General features: G+C 41.4%; 1 protein-coding gene across 2 annotated transcripts in view; it reads right to left on the reverse strand.

The window, feature by feature from the left end:
- LOC135465698 (importin-4-like) overlaps positions 1 to 13,609 on the reverse strand; it is a 47,345-nt gene that overhangs the window by 22,757 nt on the left and 10,979 nt on the right. For both annotated transcript variants that reach the window (XM_064743011.1, XM_064743010.1), the window contains 5 exons: positions 12,243 to 12,326; positions 11,735 to 11,869; positions 8,210 to 8,263; positions 1,419 to 1,528; positions 352 to 460 (listed from right to left, as the gene is read on the reverse strand). In XM_064743011.1, coding sequence (XP_064599081.1) covers positions 352 to 460; positions 1,419 to 1,528; positions 8,210 to 8,263; positions 11,735 to 11,869; positions 12,243 to 12,326 — 492 coding nt within the window. The remainder of the gene's footprint in view (positions 1 to 351; positions 461 to 1,418; positions 1,529 to 8,209; positions 8,264 to 11,734; positions 11,870 to 12,242; positions 12,327 to 13,609) is intronic.

Raw genomic sequence — 13,609 nt, forward strand, 5'->3', positions numbered from 1 at the left:
CCTCACAGAACTCACCCAGGGTAAACAGAGCTGTGTTCTTCACTCCATGGCCACAGATTGATTGATTGATAAGCATTTAAATGCTGGATGAGAGCATCTGACACACAACACACCTGAAGGTCCTCACAGAACTGACCCAGGGTAAACAGAGCTGCGTTCTTCACTCCATGGCCACAGATTGATTGATTGATAAGCATTTAAATGCTGGATGAGAGCATCTGACACACACCACACCTGAAGGTCCTCACAGAACTGACCCAGGGTAAACAGAGCTGTGTTCTTCACTCCATGGCCATTGATTGATTGATTAGCATTTAAATGCTGGACCAGAGCATCTGACACAGTACTTACCTGAAGGTACTCAGAGAACTGACCCAGGGTAAAAAGAGCAGCATTCTTAACACGATGATCACTGTCATTTAGACCTTTGTACACACATTGTAAAACGTCATTCAAATGTCTGAAAGACAATGATAAAGAATACAATGGTGAAATACACAATGCAAAAATACTGAATAATGAAATACACTGAAATACACAATGCTAAAATACACAATGCTAAAATACACACTGATGAAATAAACAATGATGAAATACACAGTCATACGAAAGACTTTAAATATGGCGCTTGTTGCTGCTTCGCTTGGTGCTCAGCACAGAGAGCTTAGAGCAAGGAAACAGGGCTGGTTGGCCTGGTGTCAGTATGATGTGACTGGGTGAGGTGTCACGTCTGGTGTCTTTAGCATGATACCTCAGTGGCAGCAGGATTTTGGCGGCATGGACTCGCCCTGCCACAAGACACAGTACCTGTATACACACCTAATGACTTCTCGACGTCATATGACTGAAAAATTGTTAAGTATGACGTTAAAACGCAGGCATTCCTTCATTCATTTAGAATGAATACATATTCATTACAACCATATCATTGCTTTTCATTTCGTGTATCTGTGATGACACTACACTGTCGGATAACTTGACGTATTCAGGTGGAAGAAAGGCTAGGTGAAAATACTAAAATGATACAGTATGGTTCAGAAGGATTTGTAATCTGATAACACTGTCTAACCCTTATAACTGAAGAGTCCTCACAAGCAAAATCTTCTGCAGTTTTTGTGAACTTTTCTCTTGTGATAGGATATTCCTTAAGTGACCTTTCATCAGGAAGATGTGATATTTGCTGTAATGTATTTTACAAATTAGCAAAGTAACTCAGACTATTTTGACCTTTATCACTTAAGATGCAGAAGATTTCATACTGGAAGATTCCTGTTTATTCTAATCCAGTTCACTTGCATTGAATAATATAGGTATCTAATCAAACTTTTCACTCAACTATAAGTAGATAATCATAAAACTGAGCAAAGAAAGCAAAAAAAAAACAAAACAAAACGGAAGTGAACGGTTATGTTGCTAACTTTGTGGCAATGTAATCAGCACAGCCCTCCGTTATCACCGCCATGGCTAGGTATGCTGCTTTCCTGTGCTGCCACTTCTGATGGGACAAGGCAGGTTCTACCAGCACCATCTGCAAACACACAGACATATACAGACATGACAGCGATATCGTCTGCAAACATAGACACATATAGACATCACGGCAACATTGTTTGCAAACATACAGACATGACAGCGACCCATCTGTAAACACACAGACATATACAGACATGACGGCGACATCGTCTGCAAACATACACACACATATAGACATCATGACGACATTGTTTGCAAACATACAGACACACATAGACATCACGGCGACATTGTTTGCAAACATACAGACATGACAGCGACACCATCTGAAAACATAGAGACATATATAGACATGATGGCGACACTGTCTGTAAACATACTGACATATATAAACACAGGGTTCATACACATATTTTAACCCTGAAATTCCAGGATATTTCAGGACTTTTTGCAGTGATTTTCCAGGAGTTTCCAGGACTATTTCCGGTTGACGGGCAGGGTGTGATTCATGCCTTTTGTACACACAAGCTGCTACATTTGTCAACCCAACATGTACAGTATCGGTTATTCTCGGTATCAGTATAATGGGACTCCCGCTGGATGAGGGTCGTCCGACTCGTCACTGATAAGATAAGAGCAGTGGAAATCTATAGCCTGATGACTGGAGTTTATTAAAGCTAGTACTTGAGAATCTTTCACTTTCTTAACAGCCTATGGGGTTTCTAAATTGGGAGCTGGAGAGAACCACTGGACTTCGGAGAATTATAAACAATTCCTTCACTAGCGATGAACATTTGTTCATGCAATTGAAGTGGTGAAAGGCTAATAAAAATGATTTTAAGCAAAAGTTGTCGGGTGCAAGGAGATCTGCAAGCACTTTTAATCACTTAGTCACCAAAGCCAATGAAAAATTAAGGTGAAAAACAATGAAAATTGTTAACCAAGACTGGATTCGAACCCACCACAGTTTGCAGATTTGTGACTATCTGACTGATAAAACAAGACTATTTCATAGCAATAAAACTTACCGAAATCAGATGATCACATGACTGAGCTAATTGGCTAGGTACATACATGTACAACATATACCAGGGACATATCCATGGCTATTTCAATACTGTTCACTGGTTTGGGAGCTTAAATTCTTAATTATTCCAGAATACATTTATTGAATACAACGTCCCCCACCCCGAGAATTTATAAAACAAAGCACACCAATAATAAATTTCAAAACTTTACTGAGACACATTTTCACTGTTCAAGATAACTGATTATTTCTGTTGGTAAAGTCATGTCAACAAGAGAAAAGATAAGAAATTTAGTCATCCCTTAAGTTCATTTACTTTCTCATCTAGTTCAGTACAGAGAGCATTCAGTTCTTCTTTCTTTTGTCTGGCACTTCTACGTAGGCTATTTGATTTGGCAATGAAAGTTAGCTGGCTCGTCGTTTCAGCTTTCTCAGAATATTTGTCAGCTGATCGCTCTGATTTTAATATGTCTTTCTCAATCCGTGCTTTTTTTGTTTTTAGGGATTCAACCTCATCAAGAAATGCTTTTCTTTTTTTACGATCTTCTAAGTGTGTCATATACTTCTGCCTGGCTGCTCCAGCAGAAAGAAGCAATTGTTTACTGATGTATACCTTGGTTATTCCACCAACTGATTCAATGTGATCACAGATTATACGCTGTGAAACAAGGGACTCTTCAAGAAGATTTTCAACCTCTATCTGACAGTTAACTGAAAAGCCCCGTTCGACAGATGCTTTGCCATGAGAAATTAGGAGAATGTCTCAGACAATGGTCCAGAGCTTCTTAAAGCACTCCTTTGTTCCAAAGGTCTGATGGAAAAGCAAATCCAGTCTGGAATCGTACGGCTTAAACGATTCGAACTGCGAGTGGTGTTCCACAACTGTTGTGTTAATGAAGTCCTCAAATTGAACTAATATATCATCACACTCCAATATCCCTCCCAATAATTTGTTTGCTTCCACCATTTTAGTTAGCAGTAGTTTCATTTTATCCAAACACTCTTGTTTTGATGTGGCGAGCTTCCTTGGGTCGAGACAGGTCAAGTATCTCGTCAGTGAATATTTCAGGAGACACTTCTCCATGATCTTAGCTGTTGTCTTCACAAGAAAATCCTTGCATTGTGTTCTTTGTTCCATCACTTCTTGGTCACTCACTTTTGATGTGCTACATGTAGATGCCTGGATTTTTTTCAACTCGGCTTCAGCAGCAAACCCTAAATCAATCTTGTTGCAGGTCTTGTGAATTTTCTTGTCTTTTGGGTCTAGCTGCAATAGTTTACTTATGGCTGAAGCATTAGTCAAAGAGTCTGTTTTCACAAATCGCCTCATTAGAGCTGAAAGTAATCTGAAAAGGTCATTGGCTAGGAATGGCACCATTGGCTTATCAGTTTGATAGTTAATTAGAAATGTAGATAATTGTTTGGCAATAGAAGAAAATATGTGCAACTTTACAACAATGAGCTTGTCTTGAGTGCAAGATACAACGTTTTCAAAGGACACAGTGTTTGGACTTGGGACAACTTTGTTCTTAACTTTCTCTACAAAAACTTTTATAGAAGGATACACACTTAAAGCCCTATCAATCACATTTACATTTTCCACCCAACGATGTGCACAAAATTCTAATGGAAATATGTCCGAGCCTGTTGCATTCAGAAACTCATCTCTTCTGGCAGGTGTGTCTTTGAACAGTTTATAAAGACTCTGTAGAAGTTTCTGAACTGGCCAGGTAGAACACACAAATCCATCACGAAATGCACCATGAACAATGTGAAGTCCACAACTGCCAATGTTAAGAAGTGAAGTATTATCAACTGTGGACAGTTTATCTTGCATCTATAAAATTTCCAGTTGACATTTGGTCCATCCACTGAAACTTGCAATAGCTTCTTCAAATCAAAAACTTCTGTGATCTTTGAAAAATGTTCCACCAAATCTTCTGCTGTTGCATGGCCCATGAACGTTGAGTCATAGTATCGTGTTGACACCTGGAAATGACAAATTATATATCACTCATTGAATTAATTTGCATTACAGTGTAGCATCAACTAATTATAAACACAGTAGTATAGTATAGTATACAGATATTTGTTGTGTTATTTATAAGTCATGCATGTGCTAGCCATAACAACACAACAATATCTAATCTATGAGTTTTAATTAATGTTTTTAACTATAGGACATACCATACATCACAGAGCAGAAATGTCAAAATGTCTTAAACCTAATTAAATCTGAAGTCAGTGTATAATCTAAGTTATTTTAATTTATTAATAAATGTACAAAATTAGGCCTCATATAATCCCAAATATTTTTTTTATCACATTTTGGCCAAAAATTCAGATTGCCTTAAAATATGGAAACATCAAGATTCTGACCTCTCCTTATTTATAGTACACCTAGGCTAAATCATGTAACACATCAAATTTATATCAAACTACATAGGCCTATTTAGCATATAGAGTATACAATAAAAATAGAGACAATGGCTATATAGATTCGGCCTTCTTAAATTTATTTAGATTAAATGTTTAAAAAACTTCGAAATTATTTAGGGCCTACCTGTCCATTGCTTCCCCAAATTCTTATATGCAGGTCCATCTGTTTATTTTTTGTCTTGGAGTTCATGCTTTCGTCAAATGAAAGTACATATGCTTTTTACTTATGGACTTGAGTTTTCAGTAGTTCTCTGAAGTAAGGAACAATTCCGAAGTTACACAAGTAAATGCATTTTCTTTCACCGCAGGAAAATTGTTTGGCTATTTCTGAGTCCGGGAACACCTCCACAAAAACGTCGTGGCTGTCAGAGCACGACTTAAAAGAATAGTGGGATTTAACAACCTTTAGGGCCCAAATTATTTCCGCTTTCAAACAGTCACTACGAGTGACAAAGTCCGTCAATGAGGATTTCTTTGATGTTAGAACTTGTATCAGAGTTGGGTGCATCTTTCTCGCTCTGGGTAAAGAAATCACGAATTGATAATCCGCTTTCCGCCTCGTTTTGCCTCACGAGTTGTGAATGTATTTGACCTTTGCTGTGGCTTCGGAGAGCAGTTTCGCCCATGTTTGATACATCAAAGTCTTTCATACACAACATACATCTAGCACTGTGTTTATCCCACCCTTTTCTAAGCCAGTCTTTGTAGTGGGGATATTGAAACCACCAATCACTGAATAAACATTTGCCCAGCGGCATTGTTGTTTTATTTAGCAGTGTTCATCGTCACGCATTGCTAGCACATGGCCCGTTTAAGCTCTTCCGTCCATTCATCGCACTCCTCCGTAATATAACAGCTTTACATGTATGTCGGAGGGCGGCAGATTGGCTGATGAAATTTGAAAGTTTACGGTAACTGTAACAAGGGAGATAATTTATGTTGCAAAACACACGTGTTTTGTAATGGAAAATCCCACAGCGTGTCAAACGGAAGATTTCATTCGAGTTTCAGCAAATTTGTTAGCTTTATTTTTAAGAGCGCTTTCCATCGCATTAAACTGAAAATTTGTTTCAGCAGATTTTATTTTTTCCAGAGGAGTTCATATGCGAATTTAAGGACTATTAAGGACTTTTCAAAACTTAAAAAAAATCCAGGACTTTTCAGGATTTCCAGGAGGCGTGCGAACCCTGTAAACATGACAACAGCACTGCCTATAAACATACACAGATGCTGTAAATCTTTAACCTTTTCAACCCCTAAAAAACTTTTTTGTATGAAATTTATGCATGTGTTTATTACAAAAATGATGCTGGTTTGTCTCGTTTAAGATACAAGCTTCATTAAACTGTGCAAATTACTTCTCTACACAGACAGATGGCAACAGCACCATCAGTAAACACACACATAGATATGACATCAGCACTTTCTGTAAACATACACAGACAGATGACAACAGCACCATCTGTAAACATACACAGACAGATGACAACAGCACCATCTGTAAACATACACAGACAGATGACAACAGCACCATCTGTAAACATACACAGACAGATGACAACAGCACCATCTGTAAACATACACAGACAGATGACAACAGCACCATCTGTAAACATACACAGAGATATGACATCAGCACCATCTGTACAGAAACACAGATATGACAACAGCACCATCTGTAAACATACACAGAGATATGACATCAGCACCATCTGTACAGAAACACAAATATGACAACAGCACTTTCTGTAAACATACATACACAGATGACAACAGCACCATCTGTAAACATACACAGAGAGATGACAAGGACAGCTGTCACATGACACTGAATAGAGGCCTCTAACACATATATAGCAGCTGTCAATCAAAAAATGGGAGATCTAGGATAATGATCATGAGACCAATTTCCAAAAGCACATTCAACACAACCCACAAAAGAACTAAACGAGAAGATAAAGTAAGTTATCTTCAAACAGGCAATGCAAGTTTGACTTATCAGTAGATAATGGACTATCTATTCGTACACGTATGTATGGTCTACTGTTAACCTGCAGACGGTGGTGGGTTTCCTACTGGCCGCCGTTGTATGAATGAAATATTCCTCAGTACGCAGTGCTCCAGATAAGGGGCCTATCGGCACAATTACACCTCCAAAAATGCCCAATACACATATACTTGAAAAAATCGGAGGAACAAATAAGCCTAAAAATTTGATACACATGAGTTTTTAAAAATGTACATGTTATTTCATGTTGATAGGCAGAATCACGCTTGGCTTAAGTATGGGTAAAACTATGCAAAGCTCTCACAATACTTCCCATTTGACTTGTACATTGTCTGCAAACTTGCACTGATTATAAATGACTTGAAAGGTGCAAGTCGCGCACATTGTCAAGTGAAAGAATCCCAAATTTTCAGATCTTTGAGGAGAGAAGACCCAAAAGCAGCGACGAACAACCAAAGACAAGCTGGAGTGTGTTAGAAAATATTAAAACAACCTGTTTTAAATTTGGAAATTCCAAATACTGGTACATGTTTTTTTATTATTTTATAAAAAACATCCAGTATGAAGAATGTGAACTGTAATCATTTTGGTCTACCTACAGTGTAGTAGTAATCTGAACATTTACTCAGTATCGGCAGCAGCACTTTACACTTGCAAACAGAACATTATTTCTACATATGGCCCTGAAAGGTCACCATTTCTTAGACTAAGAACATCTTTCAGGTGCAGAATATTGCATCTACATTCTTTGAAACATTGCATATTCAAATGTTTATTAACATGTACCACAAGTTTATCACAAGTTTAACTTTGTTCAAAGATGAAAAGAAAAAATAACATTTCATTCAGGACCCATTAAATTTTCCTAGGAACCACGCAAAATGGCCACATGTCAGTCCAGGGGACTCACTCCACTGAATACCTATCCACAGATATTTATCTGGAGCACTGAGTACGGCGTAAAACATACATCAAATAAATAGATAAATAGTTCACTGTTAAATCCTGCCTTTGCCAGGACGTTTTGTCTTTGTGTTTTTTTCATCTTAAAACCTGGTAATGTTGACAAGTACATATGCACTGCAAGAGACCAATGGTCTATGCAGCTCAGACTGAATCAACAAAATGCAGGACAAGGTATCTTATGGACTGTTCATTTGTACATACATAGAGAGAGAAAGGTCTGTAACTAAAATTAGAGTTTTGAGGGTTAAATGGCAAAGAAAACAGAGAATATATGTAAAAATTAAATCAGTACTTACCACATGAGGGATGACTCTCTCTGGAGGCAGATGAAGGGCCATTGTATCAATAACCTGTGGGTAGAGAGAGAGCAAACGAACATAACTGATCGCTGTGAGTCTGAATCATACAAGTCATTCATTAATTTGATGGCTTTTAATGCCCAGGCCCTGGGATCACCAATCGATCTTAGACCGAAGTCCAAATTTCAAATGACTTTAAAAATGTTGTTTCCTAAATTTTGCTTGATAATGTGAATTCTGGGGAAGTTATTCTAAAACAAATTTCAGCTGGAATAACAGCTACTTTTGGTTACTAAGACCAACCCTTAGCTACATGCACATAAGAATTCATTCTTACTCCACAGCTTCTGTCCATATAAACTGTAATATCAATTGGCTGACTACTGTATGTTAGAAGCTAACCTGTCGTGTAGCCTATAGACTAAGGGTGTTTGTGTGTTGGAAGCTCACCTGTCCTACATAGGCAGAGGGGGTGTGAGTGATTGGAGCTCACCTGTCCTGTTGTAGGCTGAGAAGGTGTGGTGTTTGGGGCTCACCTGTTCTGTGTAGTCTAAGGGTAGGTGTGGGTGCATGTGGGTTGGAAACTCACCTGTCCTACATAGGCTGAGGGGGTGTGAGTGTTAGGGGCTATCTGTCCTGTATAGGCTGAGGGCGTGTGAGTGTTTGGAGCTCACCTGTCCTGTTGTAGACTGAGAGGGTGTGAATGTTTGGGGCTCACCTGTCCTGTGTAGACTAAGGGTGTTTGTGTGTGTTGGGATCTCACCTGTCCTACATAGGCTGAGAAGGTGTGGTGCTTGGAGCTCACCTGTCATGTCTAGACTAAGTGTGTGTGAGTGTTTGGAGCTCACCTGTCCTGTTGTAGGCTGAGGGGATGCGAGTGTTTGGAGCTCACCTGTCCTGTTGTAGGCTGAGAAGGTGTGGTATTTGGAGCTCACCTGTCCTGTCTAGATTAAATGTGTGCGAGTGTTTGGAGCTCACCTGTCCTGTCGTAGGCTGAGGGGATGTGAGTGTTTGGAGCTCACCTGTCCTGTCGTAGGCTGAGGGGATGTGAGTGTTTGGAGCTCACCTGTCCTGTAGTAGACTGAGGGGGTGTGAGTGTTTGGAGCTCACCTGTCATGTGTAGACTCTTGGGTGTGTGTGTGTGTTGGAAGCTCACCTGTCCTACATAGGCTGAAGGGGTGTGAGTGATAGGGGCTATCTGTCCTGTATAGGCAGAGGGGGTAGGGTGTTTGGGGCTCACCTGTTCAGTGTAGGCTAAGGGTAGGTTTGGGTGTGTGTGGGTTGGAAGCTCACCTGTCCTACATAGGCTGAGGGGGTGTGGGTGTTAAGGGCTATCTGCCCTGTATAGGCTGAGGGGGTGTGAGTGTTTGGAGCTCACCTGTCCTGTTGTAGACTAAGGGTGTTTGTGTGTGTTGGAAGCTCACCTGTCCTACACAGGCTGCAGGGCTGTGAATGTTTGGAGCTCACCTGTCCTGCCTAGACTAAGTGTGTGTGAGTGTTTGAAGCTCACCTGTCCTGTTGTAGGCTGAGAGGGTGTGAATGTTTGAAGCTCACCTGTCCTGTTGTAGGCTGAGGGGATGTGAGTGTTTGGAGCTCGCCTGTCCTGTTGTAGGCTGAGAGGGTGCGAGTATTTGGAGCTCACCTGTCCTGTTGTAGGCTGGGGCATGTGAGTGTTTGGAGCTCACCTGTCCTGTTGTAGACTGAGGGGGTGTGAGTGTTTGGAGCTCACCTGTCATGTGTAGACTCTTGGGTGTGTGTGTGTGTTGGAAGCTCACCTGTCCTACATAGGCTGAAGGGGTGTGAGTGATAGGGGCTATCTGTTCTGTATAGGTAGAGGGGGTAGGGTGTTTGGGGCTCACCTGTTCTGTGTAGACTAAGGGTAGGTTTGGGTGTGTGTGGGTTGGAAGCTCACCTGTCCTACATAGGCTGAGGGGGTGTGGGTGTTAAGGGCTATCTGCCCTGTATAGGCTGAGGGGGTGTGAGTGTTTGGAGCTCACCTGTCCTGTTGTAGACTGAGGGGGTGTGAGTGTTTGGAGCTCACCTGTCCTGTGTAGACTAAGGGTGTTTGTGTGTGTTGGAAGCTCACCTGTCCTACACAGGCTGCAGGGATGTGAATGTTTGGAGCTCACCTGTCCTGTCTAGACTAAGTGTGTGTGAGTGTTTGAAGCTCACCTGTCCTGTTGTAGGCTGAGAGGGTGTGAATGTTTGAAGCTCACCTGTCCTGTTGTAGGCTGAGGGGATGTGAGTGTTTGGAGCTCGCCTGTCCTGTTGTAGGCTGAGAGGGTGCAAGTATTTGGAGCTCACCTGTCCTGTTGTAGGCTGGGGCATGTGAGTGTTTGGGGCTAACCTGTCCTGTGTAGACTAAGGGGTGTGTGTGGGTTGGAAGACCACCTGTCCTACATAGGCAGAAGGGATGTGAGTGTTTGGAGCTCACCTGTCCTGTTGTAGGCTGAGAGGGTGTGGGGTTTGGGGCTAACCTGTCCTGTGTAGACTAAGGGTGTGTGTGTGTTGGAAGCTCACCTGTCCTACATAAGCTGAGGGGGTGTGAGTATGGGGCTATCTGTCCTGTATAGGCAGAGGGGTTTGGGTGTTTGGGGCTCACCTGTTCTGTGTAGACTAAGGGTTGGATGTGGGTGTGTGTGGGTTGGGAGCTCACCTGTCCTACATAGGCTGAGGGGATGTGAGTGTTTGGAGCTCACCTGTCCTGTTGTAGGCTGAGAGGGTGTGGGGTTTGTCCCGTGTAGACTAAAGGTGTGTGTGTGTGTGTATGTGTGTGTTGGAAGCTCACTGTCCTATATAGGTTGAGGGGATGTGAATGTTTGGAGCTCACCTGTTCTGTGTAGACTAAGGGTTGGATGTGGGTGTGTGTGGGTTGGGAGCTGACCTGTCCTACATAGGCTGAGGGGATGTGAGTGTTTGGATCTCGCCTGTCCTGTTGTAAACTGAAAGGGTGTGGGGTTTGGGGCTCACCTGTTCTGTGTAGACTAAGGGTAGGTGTCGGGGTGTGTGTGTGTTGGAAGCTCACCTGTCCTACATAGGCTGAGGGGATGTGAGTGTTTGGAGCTCGCCTGTCCTGTTGTAGACTGAAAGGGTGTGGGGTTTGGGGCTCACTTGCTCTGTGTAGACTAAGGGTAGGTGTCGGTGTGTGTGTGTGTTGGAAGCTCACCTGTCCTACATAGGCTGAGAGGGTGTGGTGTTTGGGGTTAACCTGTCCTGTGTAGACTAAGGGTGTGTGGGTGTGTGAGGGTTGGAAGCTCACCTATCATACACAGGCTGAGGGGGGTGTGGTTGTTAAAGCTCACCTGTCCTGCGTAGGCTGATGGGGGCATGGGTGTTTGGATCTCGCCTGTCTTGCATAGGCTGACGGAGGCACTGGTGTTTGGAGCTTACCTCTCCTGCATAGGCAGAGGGGAGCATGGGTATTGGGATCTCACCTGTCCTGCATAGGCAGAGGGAGGCATGGTTGTTTGGAGGTCACCTGTCCTGTGTAGGCTGAGGAGGGCATGGGTGTTTGGGGCTCACCTGTCCTGCGTAGGCTGAGGGGGTGTGGGTTTCGCTCTCATTAAGCTCAGTCTCATCATCATCGTCCTCACAAGCACACATAACTGGGAACAGGACATGAAGCACTGGGATGACGAGCTTGTGCTTCAGGAAAGTCTGCACATCAAAACATATGAAAAAAAAAACAGATGAATAAATGAAAACAAGCTTTTGAAAGAATTAATATCCAAACTAAATATATGCAAAAGTTAAACATGGACTGGGGTGGTTTTCAATCTGAGGGGCCAAAACAAAAAATTCCATGCAATTCAGTATCAAAATAGGAAATACTTAAACAAGTCATGACATGGAAACCAACGACTGGTCATAATTAAGAAAATTATTAAACATGTAGTACTTATACAAGGACCTGGTTGATTTTCAAACTTGATCTGATGTTACACAAATGTATACAGTATATGTATGTATATCTGATTCTGCAGAGATAAAGCAATCAATTCTGGGGAAAACAAGCAATGATCTTTTTTACCTTTTTCTTCGTTCTGACTAGAGAGCCCACAAAAGAAAGAGCTCTAACTCTGACAGGATCTCCTAAGTCAGAATTTGCTCCAACCTGTTAAAACACATCATTTAAACCAGTGACATCACAGCATTTTGCAACTTTGGGTAGCTCCCTACATATACACTCAGATTTTTTTCAAAGTTGTGTTTTGATAGCAATTGTTATAAGCAACATGGAATATAACAAAAAAATTGTGGTCACCGATGTACCTTTCTGTCTAAGACATATTTTTAAAATGCATTCATATTTGTCCTTTGACTTGTATAAGCTATACACAGCCATAGGCCTCCTACAAATCACCCAGATACACCTACTGCTTTTCACTTCACTTCTAACACTTCGTTCACTTTGGAACCTTATACAAAATAATCATGAGAAAAAACAATATAAACCTAGAATCCGGATCTCGGAAATACCCACCTTCCAGTACCCCAACATTTCCAAAAATAAAAAACAATAATCAGACTCATTATGATTAAGAATGTAAATGTTTAGATGGTATAAAAGATATACACAAAGTGTCGGGGAAATTGGTGAAATAGTTTACCAGGGTTTGCGTGGTGTACATGAAAATCAATAACTGCACTAAGTACCTGAATGGCAGTAATTATAAAAATAATTACCCCATTGTCATCCGGAACTCATAAAACTCCTTTCCTCATGTATTAAGACAGTCATCAGCCGTGAACTCATTATTTCTTCCCTTTATTACGTCACAATTATGGGAGCATGTGCGCTCATAAAACTCCTTCCCGCCTGTATCAAGACAGTCCACGGCCATGAACTCATTAATTCTTCCCTTTATTACGTCACAATTATTGGTGTATGTGTGCTCATCAAACTCCTTCCCGCCTCTATCAAGACAGTCCACAGCCATGAACTCATTAATTCTTCCCTTTATTATGTCACAATTACTGGTGTATGTGTGCTCATAAAACTCCTTCCCACCTGTATCAAGACAGTTCATGGTGATGAACTCATTAATTCTTCCCTTTATTACCTCACAATTATGGGTGTATGTGTGCTCATAAAACTCCTTCCCACCTGTATTAAGACAGCCCACAGCCGTAAACTCATTAATTCTTCCCTTTATTACGTCACAATTATGGGTGTATGTGCGCTCATAAAACTCCTTCCCCCCTGTATTAAGACAGCCCACAGCCGTAAACTCATTAATTCTTCCCTTTATTACGTCACAATTATGGGTGCATGTGCGCTCATAAAACTCCTTCCCGCCTCTATCAAGACAGTCCACAGCCGTGAACTCATTAATTCTTCCCTTTACTGCGTCCCAATTATGGGTGTATGTGTGCTCATAAATGTACGTGCGCTCA

Source organism: Liolophura sinensis, chromosome 5 (assembly GCF_032854445.1).
Source record: "Liolophura sinensis isolate JHLJ2023 chromosome 5, CUHK_Ljap_v2, whole genome shotgun sequence".
In the NCBI taxonomy this organism is placed as follows: Eukaryota; Metazoa; Mollusca; class Polyplacophora; order Chitonida; family Chitonidae; genus Liolophura; species Liolophura sinensis.